Below are 23,144 nucleotides of genomic sequence, written 5' to 3' on the forward strand. Positions count from 1 at the left end.
TTGTATTGGACATTGATGGAGCAACATATTTTGTCTGACAAAAAAAATCATAAAGTGGTTAATTTTGTTTAAAAATCTTATAAATGTATTAGGTGCCTTTTACCCCATGCTGGGGGGCCTTGGGGTAAAAGGCCCCCCAGCATGGGGTAAAAGGCACACAGTATTTACACAAATACTTTAGCTAAAATAATGTTTTATTAATGACTAGGTTAATACTTGTTCAAAAGAATAACTTTAGCAAAGTTTGTACTTGTCACAAACACGTCAGGCTCCACCACTCACCAATCACAGCGCACCCAATCACCAGAATACTGATCACCAACACCTGGACCTCATCAAGCATCTCATCACAGCCAGCATAAAGAGCACTCACACACACCACTTGATGTCCGGTCTCGTTTGCATTAACTTACCTGTATGCTTACCTTAAGGACTCCCTGCGATCTACTTACCTGTCTTCAAGAATCTCCTCGTGTGTTCTCTCCTCTCTGTGTGAGTGCTCTGTATCTCCAGCGTCTCCAGTTCCAAGGTCACCGGTATCTGAAACCACAAAAGAACTCTGTCATCACTCTCCATCTCAAGAACCTGCACTACTTCACTTCTCACTCACCTGCACTCCTGCCATTGCTCATACTGGTTTTCAATAAAGCTCCATTACCTGTGAAAGTTGGTCTCTGTCCCTTTTGTACTGTAACAGAAGACCGGACCATAACAGCGCGAGGCCAGTATGAGCTCCCCGGATCCCTTTCAAGAACTCGTGGGTGTTCTCCGACGAACTCTCACCGCCAGCACACCTCCACCATCACCTGTCAGCACTTCCGCAAACACCGTCACCTCTCCCTCTCCGCCAGCACACACCAGTCTCATGGCCAGACCAGCGCCCTACTCAGGATCGGTGGAGGACTGTAGCGGCTTCCTCCTGCAGTGTGCACTGGTCCTTGAGATGCAATCGCACCTCTACCCCAGCGATACATCCAAGGTAGCGTCATTTCCCAATTGTAAGGCATTACAGTGGGCAGAATCTATCTGGTCTCAAAATGGTCCCGTCATTCACTCATATGCTTCCTTCGTGTCCCACTTCCGGGAGGTGTTTGGTAAACCCTCCTTCGACTCCTCTATTGGTGAGAAATTGTGTAATCTCAAACAAGGTTCCATGACTATTAATGATTATGCCTTGCAGTTCAGAACGTTAGCCGCATCCAGTGGATGGAATGAACAAGCCCTCATAACCACTTACCTTCAAGGGTTGGATCCTCAGGTGCGGTTGCATCTCGCTGCATACGAGGATTCCATCGGCCTCGAGTGCTTCATCCAGCTGTCCATCCGCTTTGCCTCCCGTATGCAGTCGTGTATAGAAGAACACCAGGACCAGTCACTCTTTCACCACCTCCTCCACCGACCTGAACCCGTCAGCCCTCCACCGCCCACGAACCCATGTACATAGAGAATTCTTGCCTCACTCCTTCAGAGCGCCAAAGACGCCTGACCCTGAACCTCTGCCTCTATTGTGGTTTGCCTGGGCACATCATCTCTGCGTGCCCAACTCGTCCCCCACGACCGATGGTGAGTGTCATTATTCCTTTTCTCAATAAAATGAAACCACTCACCACCGTTGTCAACCTTACTGCTGCTGGTGTTTCCCTTCCAGTGGTGGCGCTCCTCGATTCAGGGTCAGCCGGCAACTTCATCTCCGGTGCCCTCTGCCGGCAGCTCAAACTCAAGACCACGCCCTCTCCGTCTGTCTATCAGATCCACTCAATCACGGGAAAGCCTCTGAGCCGAAGATGTGTGCGCTGATGTGTGGGTCCCATTCAGTTACGTGTCGGTATACTCCATCTGGAAAACATCCATCTGCTGGTTCTGGAGGAATCCACCTCTGACGTGGTTCTAGGGCGTCCCTGGTTGGAGCAGCACAACCCTACCATCTTTTGGAAAACCGGCGAGATCCTGAAGTGGGGCGAAACCTGTTTCTCTCATTGTTCCTCTGACCTTCCAGTTCCTCGAGTGCCATCCTCTCATGATCTACCCATCTGTGCCACCTCCATAGAGAATCCAGTTGAGAAACGTTCCACCGAGATCCCAGAATGCTACGCCCCCTTCAGTGACGTCTTCTGCCCGCAGAGAGCCTCCAAGCTGCCTCCACACCGGCCATGGGACTGTGCCATCGATCTGCTTCCGGGTGAGCCAGTGTCATGGGGTAAGATCTATCCCCTTTCCATCCCGGAGGAGAAGGCCATGGAGGAATACATCAAAGAGGCCCTTGCTCAAGGATACATCCGCCAGTCTACTTCCCCTGCTGCTTCGAGCTTCTTCTTTGTGGCAAAAAAGGACGGAGGCTTGAGGCCATGCATAGACTACCGCTCCCTGAACAAAATTACTGTCAAGTTCTGTTATCCCCTTCCTCTCGTCCAAGCGGCCCTGGAACATCTCCGTGGTGCCACTGTGTTCACGAAGTTGGACCTCCGCAGCGCGTACAACCTCATCCGGATACGCAAGGGGGACGAGTGGAAGACCGCCTTCATCACGCCCACCGGCCACTATGAATACCTTGTTAAGCCGTATGGCCTGGTCAACGCCCCCTCTGTATTCCAGGATTTCATACATGAGGTGCTCTGGGAGTTCCTCCACAAGTTCGTGCTGGTACACATCGACGACATCTTGATATACTCCCGGAGCCTGGCCGAACATCGCCACCACGTTGCGGAGGTCCTCCAACGACTTCGCCAGTTCCATCTATTCCTCAAGGCAGGAAAGTGCTCATTCCACCAGTCTTCAGTTCACTTCCTCGGGTACATCATATATCACAGTGGCATCCAGATGGACGAGGGGAAGGTGGACGCCATCAAGACCTGGCCAGTTCCAACATCCATAAAAGAACTCCAACGTTTCCTAGGTTTCGCTAATTTCTATCGACGATTTATCAAGAATTACAGTTCCATAACCCATCCACTCACCAGCCTGCTCCGAAACCAGCCCAAGTCTCTTTCCTGGACACCAGCTGCCACCAACGCCTTTGAAAGCCTCAAAGAAGCCTTCACCACCGCTCCCCTCCTCGTCCACCCTAACCCGGACCTCCCTTTCGTCATGGAGGTGAAAGCCTCTACCACAGAAGTGGGAGCAGTTTTGTCTCAGCAGCTGGGGACACCAAGTAGACTCCATCCATGCGCTGTCTTCTCCAGCAAGCTAAACCCGGCGGAGGTCAACTACAACATAGGGAATAGAGAACTCCTAGCCGTGAAATTGGCTCTAGAAGAGTGGAGGCATTGGTTGGAGGGAGCCAAACATCAGTTCCTTGTGCTAACAGACCATAAGAACCTGGAATGTTTACGAGCCGCCAAGAGATTAAATCCTAGACAAGCACGCTGGGCCTTATTCTTCTCCCGATTTGACTTCACTATCTACTATCGTCCTGGATCAAAGAATGTCAAAGCAGATGCACTCTCTCGACTTCACTCTCCTGAAGAGACCACCGCTGAACCTGAATCCATCCTCCCAAGCTCCATCATCGTGAGTCCCATCTCCTGGTCGGAAGAGACCATCCCCTCCTCCAATGCCTCCACTAACCCTCCGCTGGGTTGTCCACCTGGCTTGTTGCACATCACTCGAGCACGATGCACTCCACTAATTCACACAGCCCACTCTTCGCTCGGCACTGGCTACCTGGGGGTCAATGAAACCCTCTCGTTGCTAAGGGAAGGGTGGCCGAGTATGGCATCCAATGTCAGAAGGTACGTGCAGGGCTGCAGGGAGTGTGCCATTTCCAAGAGCCCACGCCATCTTCCATCCGGCAAGCTCCATCCTCTGCCCGTTCAAAACCGACCCTGGTCACACCTTGGAGTGGACTTCGTAACGGATCTACCCGCATCCGAGGCCTGTACCTGCATTCTAGTAATCATCGATCCTCCAAGTCATGTCATCTAATCCCACTGAGAGGGTTACTCACTGCCATAGAGACAGCCGCCGAACCCCCCCCTTCCACTCATCGTGGAAGACGGAGCCACCTACGAGGTACGGGACATCTTGGACTCCCGGCGCCGTGGTGGCCAGTTGGAATACCTGGTAGACTGGGAGGGATATGGCCCTGAAGAGCGCTCTTGGGTCCCCAGGAATGACATCCTCGATCCCAATCTGCTACTTACCTTCCACGCCAATCACCCTGACAGACCTGCCCCACATACAAGAGGATGGCCACCTCGACGTGCAAGAGGATGGTCCTCGGCCCTCAGGAGCGGGCTGTGGGGGGGGGGGGGGGTACTGTTACAGACATGTCAGGCTCCACCACTCACCAATCACAGCGCACCCAATCACCAGAATACTGATCACCGACACCTGCACCTCATCAAGCACCTCATCACAGCCAGCATAAATAGCACTCACACACACCACTCGATGTCCGGTCTTGTTTGCATTAACTTACCTGTATGCTTACCTTAAGGACTCCCCGCGATCTACTTACCTGTCTCCAAGAATCTCCTCGTGTGTTCTCTCCTCTCTGTGTGAGTGCTCTGTATCTCCAGCGTCTCCAGTTCCAAGGTCACCGGTATCTGAAACCACAAAAGAACTCTGTCATCACTCTCTATCTCAAGAACCTGCACTACTTCACTGCTCACTCACCTGCACTCCTGCCATTGCTCATACTGGTCTTCAATAAAGCTCCATTACCTGTGAAAGTCAGTCTCTGTCCCTTCTGTACTGTAACAGTACTATTTTCTGTTTATTTTGATGAATAAAAGAATTCATTTTTGTTCAGTAAATATACTGTCATTAAAATAGGCCTATGTGATATTTATTTTTCTATATAAAATATAAAAATAGATTTTAAAAATACAGAAACAAAATAAAATTTAAAAAGTAAAGATTCTGAAAGCAATGAAGGAGATCCCATAATAGCCTATTTAATATAGATTTCCAGTAGTAACAATAAATTATATTTTATTATGATATGATTAATATATTTTAAATATGGGTATTATCTCTAATATGGTTACCTAATTTGATATATGATATTTGCTATGTGAGTCTAACCATGTTATGTCAAGAAATGGAAAAGTCAGACAGCTATTCATTATCATGTTAATTATTGTGCCTTTTGCCCCAACAGCAGGGGCGCTTTTTACCCCAAATACCATACTTTTACATATTCTTCTGTTATTGAAATATTGTGGCTTGAATTATCTTGAACAAAACTGAAAATCATTAAGAAGACCTTTGTCTGAAAATACAAACATTAATTTAATGGATTCTTATTTGCTACTTGAATCAACATTTTAAAAAAACATCAAATATTATATCAAACTTTGCTTTGCTTTGCTGCCTGCGATCGCGTCAAGGATCAGACAAATTTGCATGTACATTTTGAAAAAACGGATGTTTAGGAAAGTGCTGTGGCAAGTTTTTATGCCATCTAGTGGTTTAGAGGAAAATAAAATCAAAGGCGCCTTTAGCCCCGTTGTACTACTAATACTTTTTAATGAAGTATTATTTTAGGGTATCTGTACTTTAACTCAAGTACAATATTTGTGTACTTCATCCACCACTGCCCCCAACCTGCTCAAAGTCTACCATCATTGTTCCAGTGAAAGTTTTCTAACTGAAATTTCCCCTGTGGCAATCACTTCCATTGCTATAAAGTGCTTTGAGCAGCAGGTCATGGAATATATCAAAGCCTCTATCCCAGCTATTCTGGACCTTCACCAAAACACCTACAGAAATAACCACTCAACCAAGAATGCCTTATCAACCGCTATCCATCTCAAATGCAGTCACCTGGAAAATAAAACATGTATTGATTTCAATTCAGCTTTCAAAACAATTTTACACCACATCCTAATCAGCAATCTTCACATAGGAACTTTTCATCCCATCTGATGCTCCGCAGGGCTTGTAGAGAGTGACAAACTCACTATCTGGCCTATGAAGGTTGTTTTGGTGCTGACAGGAAAGCCTTGAAACGGATAGTAAAAACTGGAAAAAAACCTTCCACCATCAGGAAAGACCCCATTTATCTTTCAGACCCGAGGCTAAGGAACATATATGGGAGCATTTTCTTGCTACAGGGAGTCAGAATTCATCAACCCTGCATGTCATACCTGTACAGACCACATACATTGCACATATGTTGCATCATGTGTTGCACTAGCCATTTAATAATTAATAATCTACCTCAATGATCTACACTAACTCAACCTCTAAATTGTGATGATTATCGTACTAATTCACTCTGTCATCATTAAAGGATGTTGCACTAGCTGACTTTTGCTTAATTTGTCCAATGTTATAGTCTATATTTACTGTCCCTTGTGTATTTATTGTCTGCAACATTGTGCTACTGTAAATAGCTTTTCTTTGTTTTGTGTGTCCATGCAAAGAATTAAAAAGATCATAAAATTAGCTTTGACAGAGAACATTTTGAGAACCACAACCTGAACATTTCCACCAATCTCTATTGTCAACAAAACTCTGCTGCTAGGATCCTGACATGGAGTCAAGAGAAATGAATACATCACACCAATTTCTGAAGTCTTTGCACTGACATATAAGGCACTGCATGGTCTGGCCCCTCAGTATCTGTCTGCACTTTTAACGTTATATATACACCCAAGCATAATTTGCGTTCTTCTCAAGCTGGTCTACTGGCTGTCCCACAGACACATTTGCGATCTGTATGGGACAGGGCTTCCTATGCTCCTAGACTTTAGAACGTACTCCTCTCTAATATTAGAGATGCACAGAATCTATGTAACTCATTTTTTGAGGTTAGCATTTTGTAATTGATCATGCTTCAATTTGTCTCCATTTGCTTTTAAAGAAACATCAAACATAATTTCAAACATCTTTGCAAATCAACATGCATGTAGACAAACAGAGATAGAGGCATGAATATAGTGTTTTTTAATGAAAGCTGCACTACAGGACTTTGTTCTATCACCATCTGTGGTTGAAACATAAAATTGCAGGGGGTTTTCAGTCACTTTTGCTTCAGAACTCTTGACTCAACTCAACTAAAAATATAAAACAATATTGTAGGCTTGCAGTATTAGTAGTCGTGAACTGGGTTAAGGCATGAACACTGTAAAAACAGATACATTTGACTTTTGTTTTAATATTTTCTCTACAATACGCTTAAAACAGCAGTACAGTTATGACCAACCTCTTCAGAAATCAGCCAGCTATTTACAGAATAGTGTTGTGAGCAGTATCAAACCCCTGGGAGCCTACGTAGGACAGCTTCCTCCTGAAAGCAGCAGCAGTCTATCGGTAACCATTATACCCAAAGCTCTAGAGACATGCATAACAAGGAGGAAATCCCGTTAAGTGCTGCATAACATCTGCAGTTAGAAAGACCGCCTCTGACAAGCCCAACCAGCCATCCACCTACAGTATGTGACAGTTTTGCTGTTCTACTGAATAACTGTATAAACCGGGGTTTTCAAACTGGAGTCTGTGGGCATATGCTTTTATTGCACACACACTTTTATGAGAATAAATCATATGTTGAACCCAGTGCTGCTTATTCTCTAGAAAATAGTTGTCTGCACCTGCCGGTGTCTTCAGTGATAGGTGATGGTAGGGGGCAAGCGGCAAGCTTATAATAAGTATATTTCCCTTGTAAGTACATGTTGCCACCATCACCCTATTCTCCCATTGATCTCTAAAAGCTTTCTTGGATGTTTCCTCAGTCATGCTGGGTAATAATGCCACTAAGTTTGTGCCATTAAGGTCAATTACACCAGCCCTCTTGGCAGCCAACTGTAATTTATGTAAACTGAGAGGCAGACAGAAAGCAAACACTTTGCTGACTTCATACAGCTTATAGGTGGGCTAAGAACCTTTCAGTTAAATGGCTTCACTTGGTTAACAGAAAGTAGAATTTAAATTTAAGGAAGAAAGTTGTGCAGAAATGTTCTGATTCTCATCTATAATGGAGCTGCCCTACATGGAATAGCACAAATCAGTATGTATGACCTTCCTGGTGACTTCGTTTAGCCCAGTCTGTTTGCAGTCTGTTGAGAGAACGTGTCAGATCATCAGACTCCGAGATGGCTGTCCCCAAGCAAAACTTGTGCTTTGCTCCCACAATAAAACAACCTGAACCTAGCTCTTCCACCCTCGGGCCCTGTCCTTTTCCATACTCTGCACTGCAGTAATACCTTTTGCATGAAGACTAGATACTCAAGATGAGTATTTGCTTCTGTGGAGAGCTGCAGAAGGTCTTCGCATTTGCCCTCTGCTCGTACTCACACAGTTCTAATATGATCCTGTCTCTCAACAGAGGAAAGACAGCAAAGAGCCATGCTCAGAGGGCTGTTTCATAAAAGATGCTAAGAAAAGCGAGGATTAAACTCCAAAACCTGACTTGAATTAACCTAACAAATGAGGTGGGGCTAAATAAGCCCCACCTTTCATAAAAGGTAACTGAAGTTCACGCAGTCCCACTAATTCGATTCTGGTTTACCTCGTCAAGATAATTTCGCGTGCACGCTTCTTTTAAGCAGCCCTAGAGGTCAATCATGGATCAAATCGATCCACCATAGGAAACGGCATACATTTTGTGCTATTTTATGTGTTTGAGATAGTGTTTTCCTCAGTGCATAACTTACTTTTCAGAAGTTTATTCTCCATCTGTTAATGTTAGAAAGTCATGCAAATATTTCCATTTTGAGGCTAAACTTCACAGTGAACGAGTGCTGCTGCGCGCATGCGCGCTAAACAGACGGAATGCAATAGAAGCGCAATAATTCTAAAATATACATTTCGCTAAAATATTTGATGTTGGACATTAAATGTGCCTTATGTACAATTTTAAACCTATAAAGTAAGTGTATTTTTATGATAGTAACTGTAAATGGACTATTGTAATGGGGTAAATCAATATACCTTGGGCCAATTGTTTAGATTCATCTTACCAATTAAAATTTTATCTGTCCATTTTAATTTTTAATTTTATGATTTTAATTTCTGCTCTTCTAATAACCATAAAAGATACTACAGCTGCCAAACAAAACCAGAGAGAAATGTATTCATATATTTGAAAACAATCTAATTAAATATTGGGCACGAAACATTTAGCCAGTAACAAAAGAAAACCTGTAGGTTACACACACACACACTACATATATAATTCAGGTTGATTGGGACACTTTTTCCCAGTCATTTCAATAGCAAAAAGTGTCCCCTGAATTCACTATATATATATAGTGAATTCAGCCAATAACCGACAAGAATGATTTTAAATGCGCATTCGTGACTGTTTCAGGAAGCACGGAGTGGAGGGGAGGAGGAGGCGGAGGGAGGGTCTAGCTAGCCTCTGTTTTGTTTGACAACACTTCGAACGTCAACGGGAAGTTACTCCACCCAGGATCGCTTAGAGCACCTTTAATTTCTGTGTTACTTTTGCTATATTTTCACAAACAATGATTTGGTAATTGTTCCACTGTCCTCTTTTGTGCTAAGAAATAAGTCTCCTGACAGTTCTCTCCCAAGTGCTTCCATTGTTGTCAGCATTAAGTCTGAGAATGATTCAGTGGGCTTTATTTTTAAGAAATTACTCCTCTTTAAATGAATGATTTTTTTTTAAATTTTATTTAGCACTATTTAGTAAATATGTGTGTGTGTGTGTGTGTGTGTGTGTGTGTGTGTGTGTGTGTGTGTGTGTGTCTATATATATATATATATATATATATATATATATATATATATATATATATATACACACAAATATATCTATATATATCTATATCTATATCTATATCTATATCTATATATATACATATACACACACACACCTATACACACACACATATATATATATATATATATATATATATATATATATATATATATATATATATATATATATATATATATATATATATATATATTTGTTTGTGTGTGTATGTTAATATATGTTAATAAAGTCAAATAATTGTATGTGAGAGAGTCAGCTGTAATATCATTGCGTTCCTATTGGTCATTGTTAGAGGAGCTGCTCGGATTTCCCAGCATAAGTTGCCAGAGTAAGTGAGTCTGAACTAATTTAAGTTTGATTTATGAAACAGAATTTGCTGACAACAAGTCTGACTAAGTAAAATAAGCCTGGCCTGTTTTCTAATCTTGTTTTATGAAACATCCCTCTGGTGTGCCTTTTAAGCCTGGCCTATATTAATATACAAATATATTTACATACTTTGGAAAGCCATTACTTATGCACAGTCATGTACTGTACTTATTTTTAATTTCACCGTTACAGTGTAACATTTAGTTGAACATATTGTTCTTTAACATTAGCTTTAGTTGAATTTCACTTTATATTGTAGGTCTGTTTAGCACATTTTTATTTTTTACAACCAAACAATAATTGGCAGAGTTAATTCACTGGGTGGCCATCTCAGTGACACCTCCAGGCAGCTTTTTTAATTAATTATTTTTTATTTTTTAATTATGTTTTTAATGTTGTTTATATGTCTGTGTGGTGTTTTAAAGACAAACCATGAGCAAATTCATGTCAACACCATTGCTGAGTTTTTTTCCTTAAAACTGCAGTGAAAAAAAGACCTGCAGTTTAAAATCGTTGGTGTCTGTGACGTCATAAACTACCTTGTAACCAATCACGTCAACGTGCCAGAGGGCTTTATCATTAACAGTGAACTAGCAGGAGGGGAGTCTCGAGAGAAGCCAGGTTATCCCGGTATACTTTTCTGCTGATATGAAAAATCGAGTAGATTTAGCAATAAGGCGGGTGTACGATGTATATTACGATGTTATAATGAACTATATGCCTTTCTCTACTGACGTTCTAAGTTGTTCAAAGAGTTTGTAAGGGCTGATTGTAAGGAGGCTGCTGTCTGACTCTGACTTGGCAACCGGGAACATGGTTTGTGTAACATTAGCAACACATTATTAGCGGTTTGATAATGTAGTTAAGCAAAAGGCTAATCACATTAATTACCATTATGTGTCCGATGTTGCGATACAGTTGTGCAGCATTTACCTCAGTAAGATGACCAAGTGGACCTCTGTGCTGCGTGAGCGAGTGGAGGCGGGGCTAATTTACATATTCATAGATCCGCATATAATAAATGAGGCAAGGGTGTTACATTCAAGCTATTTTAAGGCATGAAGTTTTTTTTTTTTCACAGGAAAAAACATTTAAATGTGTCATTTTGGTGATCAAAGAGGAGTTTTAAGGGATAAAATTATCGACTACAGGGGGACTTTAAAAATGGCTGCCCAATCCTGTTCCTGGAGATCTACCTTCCTGCAAAATTCCGCTCCAGCCCTAATCAAACACAATTGAACCAGCTAATTAAGATCTTAAAGGGATAGTTCACCCAAAAATGAAAATTTGATGTTTATCTGCTTACCCTCAGTGCATCCAATATTGTTTCTCCAGTAGAACACAAATGATGATTTTTAACTCCAACCGTTCCTGTCTGTCAGCCGTATAATGCATGTCAATGGGAATTCCATCTATAAGAGTCAAAAAAACATGCTCAGACAAATCAAAATGAAACCCTGCGGCTTGTGACGACACATTGATGTCCTAAGACACGAAATGATCGGTTTGTTTGAGAAAACGAACAGAATTTATATGATTTTTTACCTCTAAAACACCTGTGCATCTAGTTAGTGAGGTCTGAATGCGTTTTGACAACGGAAGTGATGTCTCGCACTCATTGAAGCAAAGCGCGAGAGATCACTTCTGTCATCAGAACGCGTTTTCTGACTTCACTATCCGTATGCACAGGGCAGTTGGACATAGTGGCGTTTTAAAAAATGATATAAATACTATTTGGTTTCTCGCACAAACTGATCGTTTCGTGTCTTAGGACATCAATGTGTCGTCATGAGCCGCAGGGTTTAATTTGGATTTGTCTGTGCATGTTTTTTTGACTCTTATAGATGGTGTTACCGTTTCAATGCATTATATGACATTATATGTTCTACTGAAGAAACAAAGTCACCTACATCTTGGATGCCCTGGGGGGTAAGCAGATAAACATCAAATTTTCATTTTTGTGTGAACTATCCCTTTAAGGAGCACTTGATAATTACAGATAGGCGTGTTGGATCAGGGTTGGTCTGAACTCTGCAGGTAGATCTCCAGGGCCCGGTTTTTCAGAAGGTTTAATCCGGATAAAATTGATCCGGATTTAGTAATCCTTTTTTTGCGATTCCGTGATCACGTAATCCAGCTTAATTTTGGAGCCAGTTTTTTAAAGCAACATCGGATTGGATCAATCTGATCCGGATAGGAACTTTTCAGGATCACCAAATCTGGATTTCCAGTGCTCTACGGAGGCCCTAAAGGGACATGTTGATAGAAAGAATATGGGTTTTGAATTAAATATATTTTTGTTGGATATTTACAGCTGTTTAACCAAAATTTCTTTTTACTTTAGAGTAGGTTACCGAAAGGCTAAATATGTAGACTAATGTCTGCATTTAATTTATTACTTTAACAGTTAAACTAATCAAGAGCAAGATAAAAAATTTGTATGTATATTACATGATAAAAATGTTGTATTTTTTGACTTGTTTTAAAGTTTTACTACATTTTCCTCCTGGAATCCACCTTGAAATCCTACCCCCTGTTGGGATCAGGATAAACCTGTTTTTTTGGATCAAAGTGATCCAAATCCTACAAAAAAGTTCTGAAAAACCCAAACTAAAGGTTTGATCCGGATCAAAACCAAGATTGGATTACGTGATCTAATCCGATTATGTAATCCGTTTTTTTCTTTTGAAAAACACATTTTCAAGATTTGATCCAATCCGTTATCCAAAATCCTAGTGGATTACTTTTGAAAAACCGGGCCCAGGAACTGGATTGGGCACCCCTGAATACACTACTGTGCAAAGTTTAGGATCTGTAAGATTTTTTTTAATGTTTCCCAAAAAAGTCCCTTATGCTCACCAAGCCTACATTTATTTGATGAAAAATCTAGTAAAAACAGTAATATTGTGAAAAAATATTACAATTTAAAATAACTGCTATCCATTTCAATTGTGATATATGATACTTTTTTCTTTGATGAATAAAAAAAGTTCAAAAGAACAACATTTATTTTAAATATAACTTTTTTGAAACATTATTAATGTCTTTACTGACACTTTTGTTCTTTCAAGAAAAATAAAAAGGATTTTGAGCATCCTCATGACCACCCACTGAAATACATTTTATATGACTGACGCTATGTTTGAAATATAAGTAATGTTTCACCATTGCCCCTCTGTGGTTTATTATAGTCAGCAAAATGCATTAAATATTATTGTATGAGATATCAAGTTTCAATTTCCCTCTCCCTCTTTTCCTTCCCACCCTTTCATCTCAGCAAATGTATCTCTTTTTGGTGAGTTTCTAATTTAGGCCAATTTGCTTAGAAGTTTTTATAATCAAATCAGAGGTGTGACGGATTGGTTTGTTGCAGAGTTTAAAACAGTTTGTTGTTTGCAGTTTAGAAAACATACTGATCTTCAGAAGTGAGACAATGAAGCGTATCAAATATATTCACCAAGCTAAACACATTGCCTCCCTGTGTCCTTCTTTCTGTCACTCAAAGATGAAAGAGGGACAACAACTCCATGAGTTCTTGAAGCTTTAAGAGTCATAGTTAGCCTATGTTCTATCTTATGAAAAGTGTCATATAATGTTATTTTATAAAGATATTGGAATGGTCATGCTCTGTTTTGGTTCATTTTCACTGTTCCGATTGCCTGAGCTCTCATCCTTATGTTTCTAATTAGTTTCACGCCTGTTCCTTGATTTGTTAATTATCATTACATGTGAATATAAGCCTTAATTTCGTCATCAGTGTTTAATGTGTAGATGCTTTGTTGATTCTCTGTGTTCATTGAAGTCTCTAGAATCCCATTCCTCCTTCGTCTCATTTTTTCATTAGATTAAGCTAGCGTATTTGTGACATATATTTTTACAAATTTAAAATTAAGGCAAATGGGAAAAGGAATAAAGCATAAATTTAGAATGTTTGCTAAAATTTCACAATAGTTTTCAGGGGAAACAGGCTATAATTTTTTTTCTTTTTTTAAACAGTTCACAATTCACATCACATTTTTTCTCGTCTTTGACTGTTCTGTTCCATAAAGGCAAAAATAAATAAAGTGAAAAAGATAAAATAAAACTTAAAGAAATTCAATTTTCATACCAAATAACACCCAATGATAAAACCACATTATATCATCCCCTGATAACACCTACCAACAGCATAAATCTTCTAACACCTCACAAAACCCAATAATAACATTCAGTGGATCTGTTCCATCTAACCAAGTGCTGTTAAGTATCAAACCCATCTCAAATTCATGGGTTTAAGAGTGCAAAAGATATTGAAAACCCAAATCTGGCAAATAAAACAAATGATAACTGTGACCAGAAAGCCACACTCACACCTCAAGATCATGAAACACTGTGCAAGATTTAACACAACTTAATTAGCCTTTAATGTCTTTGTTCATCCTGTAAACAATTTGCAAACACATTCAAAGCAACACGGAGAAAAAGAGAAAGTGGAAGAGAAAATACTCACTGCACTCTTTCGACTCCTGGACCCTTGTTTTCATGAATGCATCAAACAGATGGGGCCAACCACTGTTATCCACTACAACACACACAGATATTTTGATAATGCCATTTATACATTTGCAGTATTCATATTTCTAAATGCATATGTGTGTGTTTATGGCAATATAATGTGCCAATGGCTGGCCATTTGCATTAGTGTGTGTGTTTGTGACTGCATTTGAATACAACGTATTCTTTGTGTGAGAGTGCAGGTGTCTTTGTGCGTTCTTGCCCGCAGTCTTACCGCAGTTCTCTTCATCCGCTCCATTAGGACAGTCCTGCTGCCCGTTGCAGTGCTGGGGTTGAGGCAAACACACTGACAGATTCCCACACGGAAACTGACCCAATGGACACATATCAGAACCTGAAGAATCTACATGCACACAAACACATGCATGCACTGAAACAAGGTAATGTCAAAGTCTGCTCAGATATCAGTTTAGGTTTTGGCTGTTAAATGAATTATATTCCTGTCAGAAAAGTAATACAAAGTAGCATAAAAAAAAAACATATCTAATAAATAAATAGAACTACCATGAAAATCTGAGAATATGCCTTTCAGAAATGATCAAATCCAAGGCTGCTTCTCAAACAGCCCTGCTGATTCACAGATCTCATTACACTGAATGAAGCACTTTCCTTGTTTTTGACTTTTAAATCTTGCTTGTTGTGAGGTAATGTGCATTTATTGGGGGTTTTATTTTCACCTTCCAATTCTTCTAATATATGTATTTTTTTGGTTTTGTGGATGTGGCATATGAGTGATACATTAGTATACCCATATTTAAAGGGAAAATCTGCACATTTAAAAGATTAAAATGTTAAAGTGACCATCCTTTTTTTTTTATCATTATGGAATATGGCAGTGTTTATAATAAATGGTTGATCTGCGCACTTTTTTTTTTTTTTTTTAATGGACCCTTTTCACATTTCTGTGGTTCTCAGAAGCGAAAGTTGTCGTAGTTGGGTAAACTTATAACTATAGCAGTGAATGGGAGATTAAATATATCAAATATATATATTTTGCATGTGCTCTAATAGCTAAAGAAAAAATCTGCAATTGTATTTCCATATTTCCCTCATAATCTTTAATCTAAATAACTTCCCCTACCATTTGCAGCATCTTTTATTTCCTGATGGTGTTTTTTGGCGCGAAGGCGGAACAAACTCATGACAACCTCAATCACTCGCATGAGATTGCAGCAACTGCAAACCACAACGATCCAGTCAGTTCCTAAAATCAATGCCTGTCCTTCATTTTTTTTTCTTGTTTGAGAAGCCATTTCACTTGGATATGCATCACAACATGGAAGGAAAGACAAACGAACTTCTGTTTCATGCCAACTCACAAAACAGTCATCACAGCCAAAACATCACTCGTGCTTTAAAGCTGCACTATGTACCTTTCTGTGTTGAAATTTTACAAAAAAAAAAAAATAAATAAATAAATTATATATATATATATATATATATATATATATAGCCTATATAACAAGTAAGTTACATCATGAATAAATTTTCCAAACTATGTTTTTGTCTTATCCTGAATTACTACGGTACACCTAAGTGTTTATATTCAGACTATTTTTAGGCTGGTCATGTCTGCACCGCTACAGAGCAGCATAGTATCTGCGTGACTCTTCACGTACATAAACAGAAGTAGAAGAAGTAGCTCCGGCTACAATATTCTTCCGCAAGACGCATGCAGTTTTGTTTTATTAACAGCTAAAACGCCAACAGTTCAATGGTGTTGCTTTAATGTGCAGTAATGATGCCAAACTAAAATGTGTACTAATGTTGTTGTCGTCCCTTTTGGTACTCTTCTGGAGGTCAGAGTTCATGATGCAGGTAGGTCACGTGACTGATGGAAGACTTGTTGGTTTGAGGTAACCCTGCCACCACTCGCGTGACCTCTCAGCCTCATGACAGCATCGAAGTGTATATCTGTCAGGCATACATGGAGGCAGGCAGGTCAGTGAAAACAAGTTCTTTATTTATAGACTGAGGCACAGATCTGGCAGAGGAGATAACAGGTAAGTATAGATACTAAAGCACACTGGAAACTGAACTTGACTGGAATGATGACCACAATGTCTTTCTTGCAGGAATGGAGGGAAGTAGGCTGACTAGACACTGCGTTTACATGGACAGCAGTAATCCGATATTAATACGATTAAGACAATACTGATTAAGAAAGGACCATGTAAACAGCGATATTTTATTACCTTAATCCGACTAAAGTCATACTCGAAGTAAACACAAATCGAATTAAGACAGGTGGAGTATTCTTATTTTAGTCATGTTATTGGAGTGCATTATAGACATGTACACACCTTAAATCACACGATTAACGTCATGTGGGAGTTTTCGCCGCATTTTGCCACAGGACACATAATACACACACGGCAGTGGTCAACCGTTTGACGGCAAACAAGAGGGCAAGCTTCAATCAAGAAGCCACAAATCAAATTCCTCTCACCTCATCTCTTATCCAGTACCGAGTTTGTCGCGGTGGCATGAATGAAAGTTGCCGAATTAAAGTACAGGAGGCCTGTTGCTGGAGAATTTGTATCCGTTGTCTATTTACAGAGCACCACACATGAGAGGGAAAATAAATAGTAGCCCCTAGCCTAGGCTAAATCGATTTACGAATTTATAAATCATGCGCATCATTTATAAATCGAGGGAACTAATTAGTAAATCGTGCGCACATTTTTTTTCTCCGTATCTATTTGCACGTATTGCATGTCAAATAATTAACTGCACTTGAAGCTTTCGTAAGATTAAAAATGAAACACCCAAAACTGTATATGGCACGAACTGTTTGGTGATACGTGAAATAACGTCGGACGGCGTGCCGTGGGGACGTAATGACGTTTGCCATTAACTTATCTTTGTTCTATAACATGTAAAACGGGAACACAAAAGGAATATTCTAAAAGCAACTCATGTAAACATCTTAATCATAATAGTCTTATTCAGAATAAGGCCAATAATTAGACTACTGCTGTCCATGTAAACGTAGTCACTGTATCCATATGTGAGACCAGACAATTTGGTGGAGTTAACATGGGGCTTATGTAGTGGTGTGCTGATGAGTGTTAACAATTGTGATAGCTTGCAGGTGATTGGTGTGTGAGTGCAGGTGAGGAACCAGAGGAATGCTGGGAAATGGAGTCCGGGGAAGGTGAGACAGACGGTGACTGTAGTTGCGTCCCAAATGACGCACTATACACTATGCACTTATACACTATGTACTTGTGCACTATGCACTCATCCATGTAGTGCGTGAATTGTATAAGGTTATTTTGTCATTTAACAACGGAGTCCGATCCTCCCTTCCCCTCCACTACATAATTAAAGCTGCGACAGTTGAGTGCATGAAGTGTCCAACATTCCACACTTAGTTTTTTCCGTTAATTTAGTGCATCATCCGGGTATTTAAAGTGCACTTTTTCTTTTTGGAATTTTCAGTGTGAACGCACTACTGCACTATTTGTACTTAAAAAACGTCATAGAATAGTGCACAAGTACGCAAATTGGGACGCACCTTGTGACTATGGCTGCATCCGAAAACTGAAAAATGCTGCCTTCCGAGGACACATTTCAAGGTTAGAAGGCATCAAGGCACGTCCGAATCCAATGTTAGCTTCACTTCCTCTCTCATGAGATACCTTCCTCAGATCGATTTTTGAAGGAAGCATAGATGTATCCTTAGCTGCCTTTGATATCCCACAATCCTGTGCTTTCCATTCTGTGACAGTTGAGCTAGAAAAATAAAGATGGCGTCCGAAGGTTGCGTTTGCTGCTCAGTTTGTGTATAAATGTACGATTTTGATCAACATATTTCAATTTTGATATCATTTCTATCGAGAAATTTCTACTGTAGTAATTAAATATTTGTTTAGTTCTCACCAAAGCTCGCGCTATATTGCTGTAGATCATTAAACTGTTACACTGCCTCAGAAGTCTGTCCGAAATCAATTTCGTGAGGTACCTTCATGCACAAACGCTGCCATACAAGTCATTCTCTTATAAGATAGCGAGGCAGCAAGACAGTTACCTAGGTTTTCGGACGCAGCCATTGTCTTGAACTGATAGCATAACACCACACTGCAGCTATGATGTAACGCCTTGGAATGTAAGGTTTGAAGAAGCTTGAAATTTTACCTTTTATAATAAATCATTTTCGATATGTGATAGGCTAACTCTTTACATTTAAACCTCAGATACACAGTCCCTGCCAATAAACAGGCTTCAAACCAGTGGTACAATATCTGATGCTTTCTGTATTAAAGTAACAACAGCGACTCTACCGGCCAGGATTACTGTATATTGAAAATAAAGTTAAAAAGCTCTTGAACTACAATCAAGCAGGGAAAATGAATGTAGTTTTTCTGTAAAGCTCTCAAAGTTTTTGTAAAGCTCTCCAAAAAAATTGATTCTGCATATACAAAGCCTAGTGCTCTTCAGGTATACCCAGCCAGATTTTTGTATTTGGAAGTTCTATTGAAGCAAGTGGGAGATTAAACAGGATTGGGCTCTTCAGGTTTTATATGGCATATTTCCATTGAAAAGTGTGCAACTGCAGCTGGAGTACAATATAAGATTTTCTGTCCGTTTGTGACTGAAAAACATGAACTTGTCTGGATCCCATCAGATTGTGGGGGAATTATTTTTAATAACTTTTATATTTAAATGAATTTATGAGAATTGATTCAATAAAAATGAAAGGTTATCAAGTAATGAATCATTTTAAGTCATGGAGGTTTGCTGAGAATGACTGATCCAAGACAAGTCAAGTCACCTTTATTTATATAGCGCTTTTTACAATGTAGATTGTGTCAAAGCAGCTTTACATTGATAACTGGTACATTATTTTGGCTGCACAACAGCTCTTAAAGAATAGTGTCAATGCAGGCAGATCAAAGCACTGTTGAATATCAAATGTCAAGTCAAATGTCAAGTGTCCCCAACTAAGCAAGCCAAAGGCGACAGCGGCAAGGAACCCAAACTCCAACAGGTGACATCAGGTGGCAAACAAGTGGCAAATAGGTGTTACAGCATTTTCAATATATGGCAAAAAATAAATAAATAAATAATAATATTAATTGTATAAATAGATTTTTTCAGTATTGAAAAAGCATTTAGATGGTTTGTAGTTTTTGCTTGCATATTTATCTCTTCATTTACTAATTCACATTTCTGACACTGTGTCAATAAAAAATTCAAATAGTCACAATCAATCAATAATCAATTCAAATAGTCATAGTCAATAAGATCATTTTTACCTCACAATAAGTTTGTTATACCATAGAGGACCTTAGTGTGTCCCTCTCCTCATGGCCCAGAATTAGACAACGTTCAAGGTTGTATCCTCCTTACATCATAGAAAACATTGGCATTTTCATTTGCTTTCATTCTCACAGAAACCTTCTGTCATTGTCCATCCAGCATTCCTCATTCTGCTTTTCATCTACACCATGTTCCAGTCAATGGACTCTCTCTCTCTTTCTGCCTGCAGGAAGAATATAAAGCAGTGGTTGGTCTAACCTGAAGCCCTGGGGAGCCGCTGTCATGTAGCACAGACACCTCTACACATCCCCATCAAATCTGAGGGTCAGCTGAAATCCTCATTCTCTCTCTCCATTATGCACACACACAAACACTTGAATAATCCTCTTGTATGCCTTCCCGATACACTCAGAGCTCTGGCATCCTTATCGGATGGCAAGTCAATCACGTAGATGATAAGTCTGTCTACCCTGAACCACACAAAACCCAATTAGCTCACCTCTCCCGAACCTCAACCTTCACACATGGGCTGTTCAAGAAACTCTTTCCCACTTGAAATATCCTAACATTGGCGGACACAAATGCAAACACACCTGCTCACACATGCACAGTTGATCTACATAGCCAACTTTACATCAAGAATAATGCTTGGGACAGAAAAAGAGGAATCTGACTTGCTGTGTGGCTCTGAAACTGAAAGGTATGTTTGTCATGCGCAAACAGTCCAGTGGCTAAAAATCTCTGATATTTATCATTTTAAGATAAATTGAATTCAGTGGAACGGTTTAGACACTGTCACAAAGAATGTGGAAAAATGTGGCAATACCCTGAAAGAGACAATGTTATACCTTATCTACCCCAAAAAGGTGCACATTAGAGCAGGTACTACTATGAACCATTCAGGAGGAGTAAATAAGGTAAAACGATGCCCCTTTGAGGATATTACCCTAGTGAAAAAATTTTGAAATACATTTATTTTGTGCAAAGTATACTACTAATACATTTACATATTTATGTGCTATAAAACAAATACCCTGCAATTACACTTTTGGCATACTAATCTGGTATATTTAAAGTCTGCTAAATTGGAACAACTAATTTTGTACTTAAAGCACTTTAATTGTGAGGAAGTAGTGCTTAGGTCCATCTAAAGATATTCTTATTTGATTGTGCTAAAGTGGAACTTTTGCAAGTATACTCTAGGTACACTTTAAATATTTTGCATTTAAAGACTGATATTATACAAAGATCATACAATCCTTATTAACAGTAATGTTAAAACTCTTTTTAGGCACATTATTAAGAAATGTGCATTGTGCAAAAAAAGAAGTACTCCAGATAAAGTTAAATTATAATGTTATATCTGTAAATCTTAAGTGATATGTCAATAAATATTATAATGGATTTGTAGTATATTTAGTATTAAATAAATGTATTTTAAATAGATTTTGGGGGAAAGCTGTTGTACTCCTAAAGGTATAAAAGTGCCTATATATACAGCAAGTATTGGCCCCAAGGTGACTTTGCTATTGTATTCAGTAATATAGGCTGATATATTTAAGATGATAAATGATAGCCACATGATCATGGGTTAACACATTCTTTCTAGCTGGCCAACCTATAGTTAAAAACAAATAAAATAAAATATTTACTCAGAGCTATTGAGATTTTTTTTTAAATAAAGCATTTTGTTTTTCTAAAAACAACTTAAATTATTGTTTTAAATGATTAGGAATGATCCTAAATTCATTCTTCTAGGGGATTTCTGTTGATATCTGTTGTCATCGTGATATGTCATCTTTTAATTACACTGTCATGTATTTTAAAAATGCCTTTACTGAAAATCTTAATCAGGCACACAAACCTCAAGTGAGCTGTGGCACTTCCTTTTGCCGATATTCAGTACCACACTTCACTTCAGTTTATTTCCTCTCATCTCTTTCAAAAGTTTGGCTTTAATATATCATATATAATATATCCATATTTAATATATCAGTTTCTTTCTTTCCTTTTTTTCACTGCTCAATTCAGCATCAGAGCTCTCCCTGGAATCAGTTTCTTTTGCCATTTAATTGTGTGCATGAGATTATTTTTTTATACAACCACATTCTGTTCGTGAACACATAATTCATACTCCTCTACACTATGATTATTCCTCTATTAAGAATCCATCCTACTTCAAGGCTAATTAATTTTATTAATTGATGCTGCCATCAATTAAATGACATTCATGTGTGAGTTTGAGCATTCAAGATAAACAAAGAGTGTGTTCTTCAGGTATAAGAAATGACCTCATCAAACAAGATTTCTAAGGACCAGAGAACATAAATTGTTGTTCTCCAAGGAAAGACTGACTCATGGTTTTTTAGAAGGTCACAAAAAACCGCAAGGAAAAAATGAAACATCTACAGATATATTTAACATCCGTGTAATCTTTTAAAAGGAAAAATGAAGATGATAATTATGCATAGACTCTGGGGCTGAAGTGATATTACAATTCACAAAAAAGTATGAAAATAGATATTTATTGTAAGATCTACTAAAGATAACAATTAACAATGTTATTAAATTATCAGTGTTTTAAAAGACAAAATAAATGTAAAATAGGAGAAAATGCATTGACAATTAAATATCCGATATTGACTGATACCAGTAAATTAAAAAATATCAACTAATAACCAATACGATCAATACGGTACTGTACATATATATGCCAACCTTCTGACATAAAAATCATTTTACTAAGCACGAACACAACACTGCATAGGATCTCAACCACTATGCATGAGGTGAGAGTATCATAGTAGAATGCATATGCCCTCCAATCCTTGGGAATAGTGAATTTTGGATTCATACTTGTGTCTCTCCATGACCCAAAATATTATAGGTTATGGATCATGAGAGATGCCATAGGTCATATCACAGACTATAAAACGTGAGAATCTCTTGACAGGTGAATGAATATGGTGTTGCTTTCCAACACCTTGGGGAATTTTGTAGAGTGTGTGCTGTGTGTGTTCTTACGTGTGTGTGTCTGTGTTCATCAATCTTCTGACTGTCCTTAATAATTCAACATTCCCACTATCTCTCTCTCTCTCTCTCTCTCTCTCACACACACACACATTTAGCACCTGTCTTTGGTGACACTATTAGGCCACCAACTGATCTGAAACAGGTTGAATATCAGATAATGACACGATGACCAAACAATTGCAGTATGTATCTATGAAAGCTACAATGAAGCTTTTCTCACTTTACTAGCAAGACG

The 23,144-nt window shown here is 39.2% G+C and overlaps 1 protein-coding gene across 1 annotated transcript in view; it reads right to left on the minus strand.

Moving 5' to 3' along the window:
• rxfp2l (relaxin family peptide receptor 2, like) overlaps positions 1-23,144 on the minus strand; it is a 61,747-nt gene that overhangs the window by 37,385 nt on the left and 1,218 nt on the right. Inside the window, exons 2-3 of the mRNA XM_067406924.1 lie at positions 14,826-14,954; positions 14,547-14,618 (exon numbers count right to left, since the gene is read on the minus strand). Coding sequence (XP_067263025.1) covers positions 14,547-14,618; positions 14,826-14,954 — 201 coding nt within the window. The remainder of the gene's footprint in view (positions 1-14,546; positions 14,619-14,825; positions 14,955-23,144) is intronic.

The sequence above is a fragment of the Chanodichthys erythropterus genome, chromosome 13 (genome assembly GCF_024489055.1).
Source record: "Chanodichthys erythropterus isolate Z2021 chromosome 13, ASM2448905v1, whole genome shotgun sequence".
NCBI classification, from domain to species: Eukaryota; Metazoa; Chordata; class Actinopteri; order Cypriniformes; family Xenocyprididae; genus Chanodichthys; species Chanodichthys erythropterus.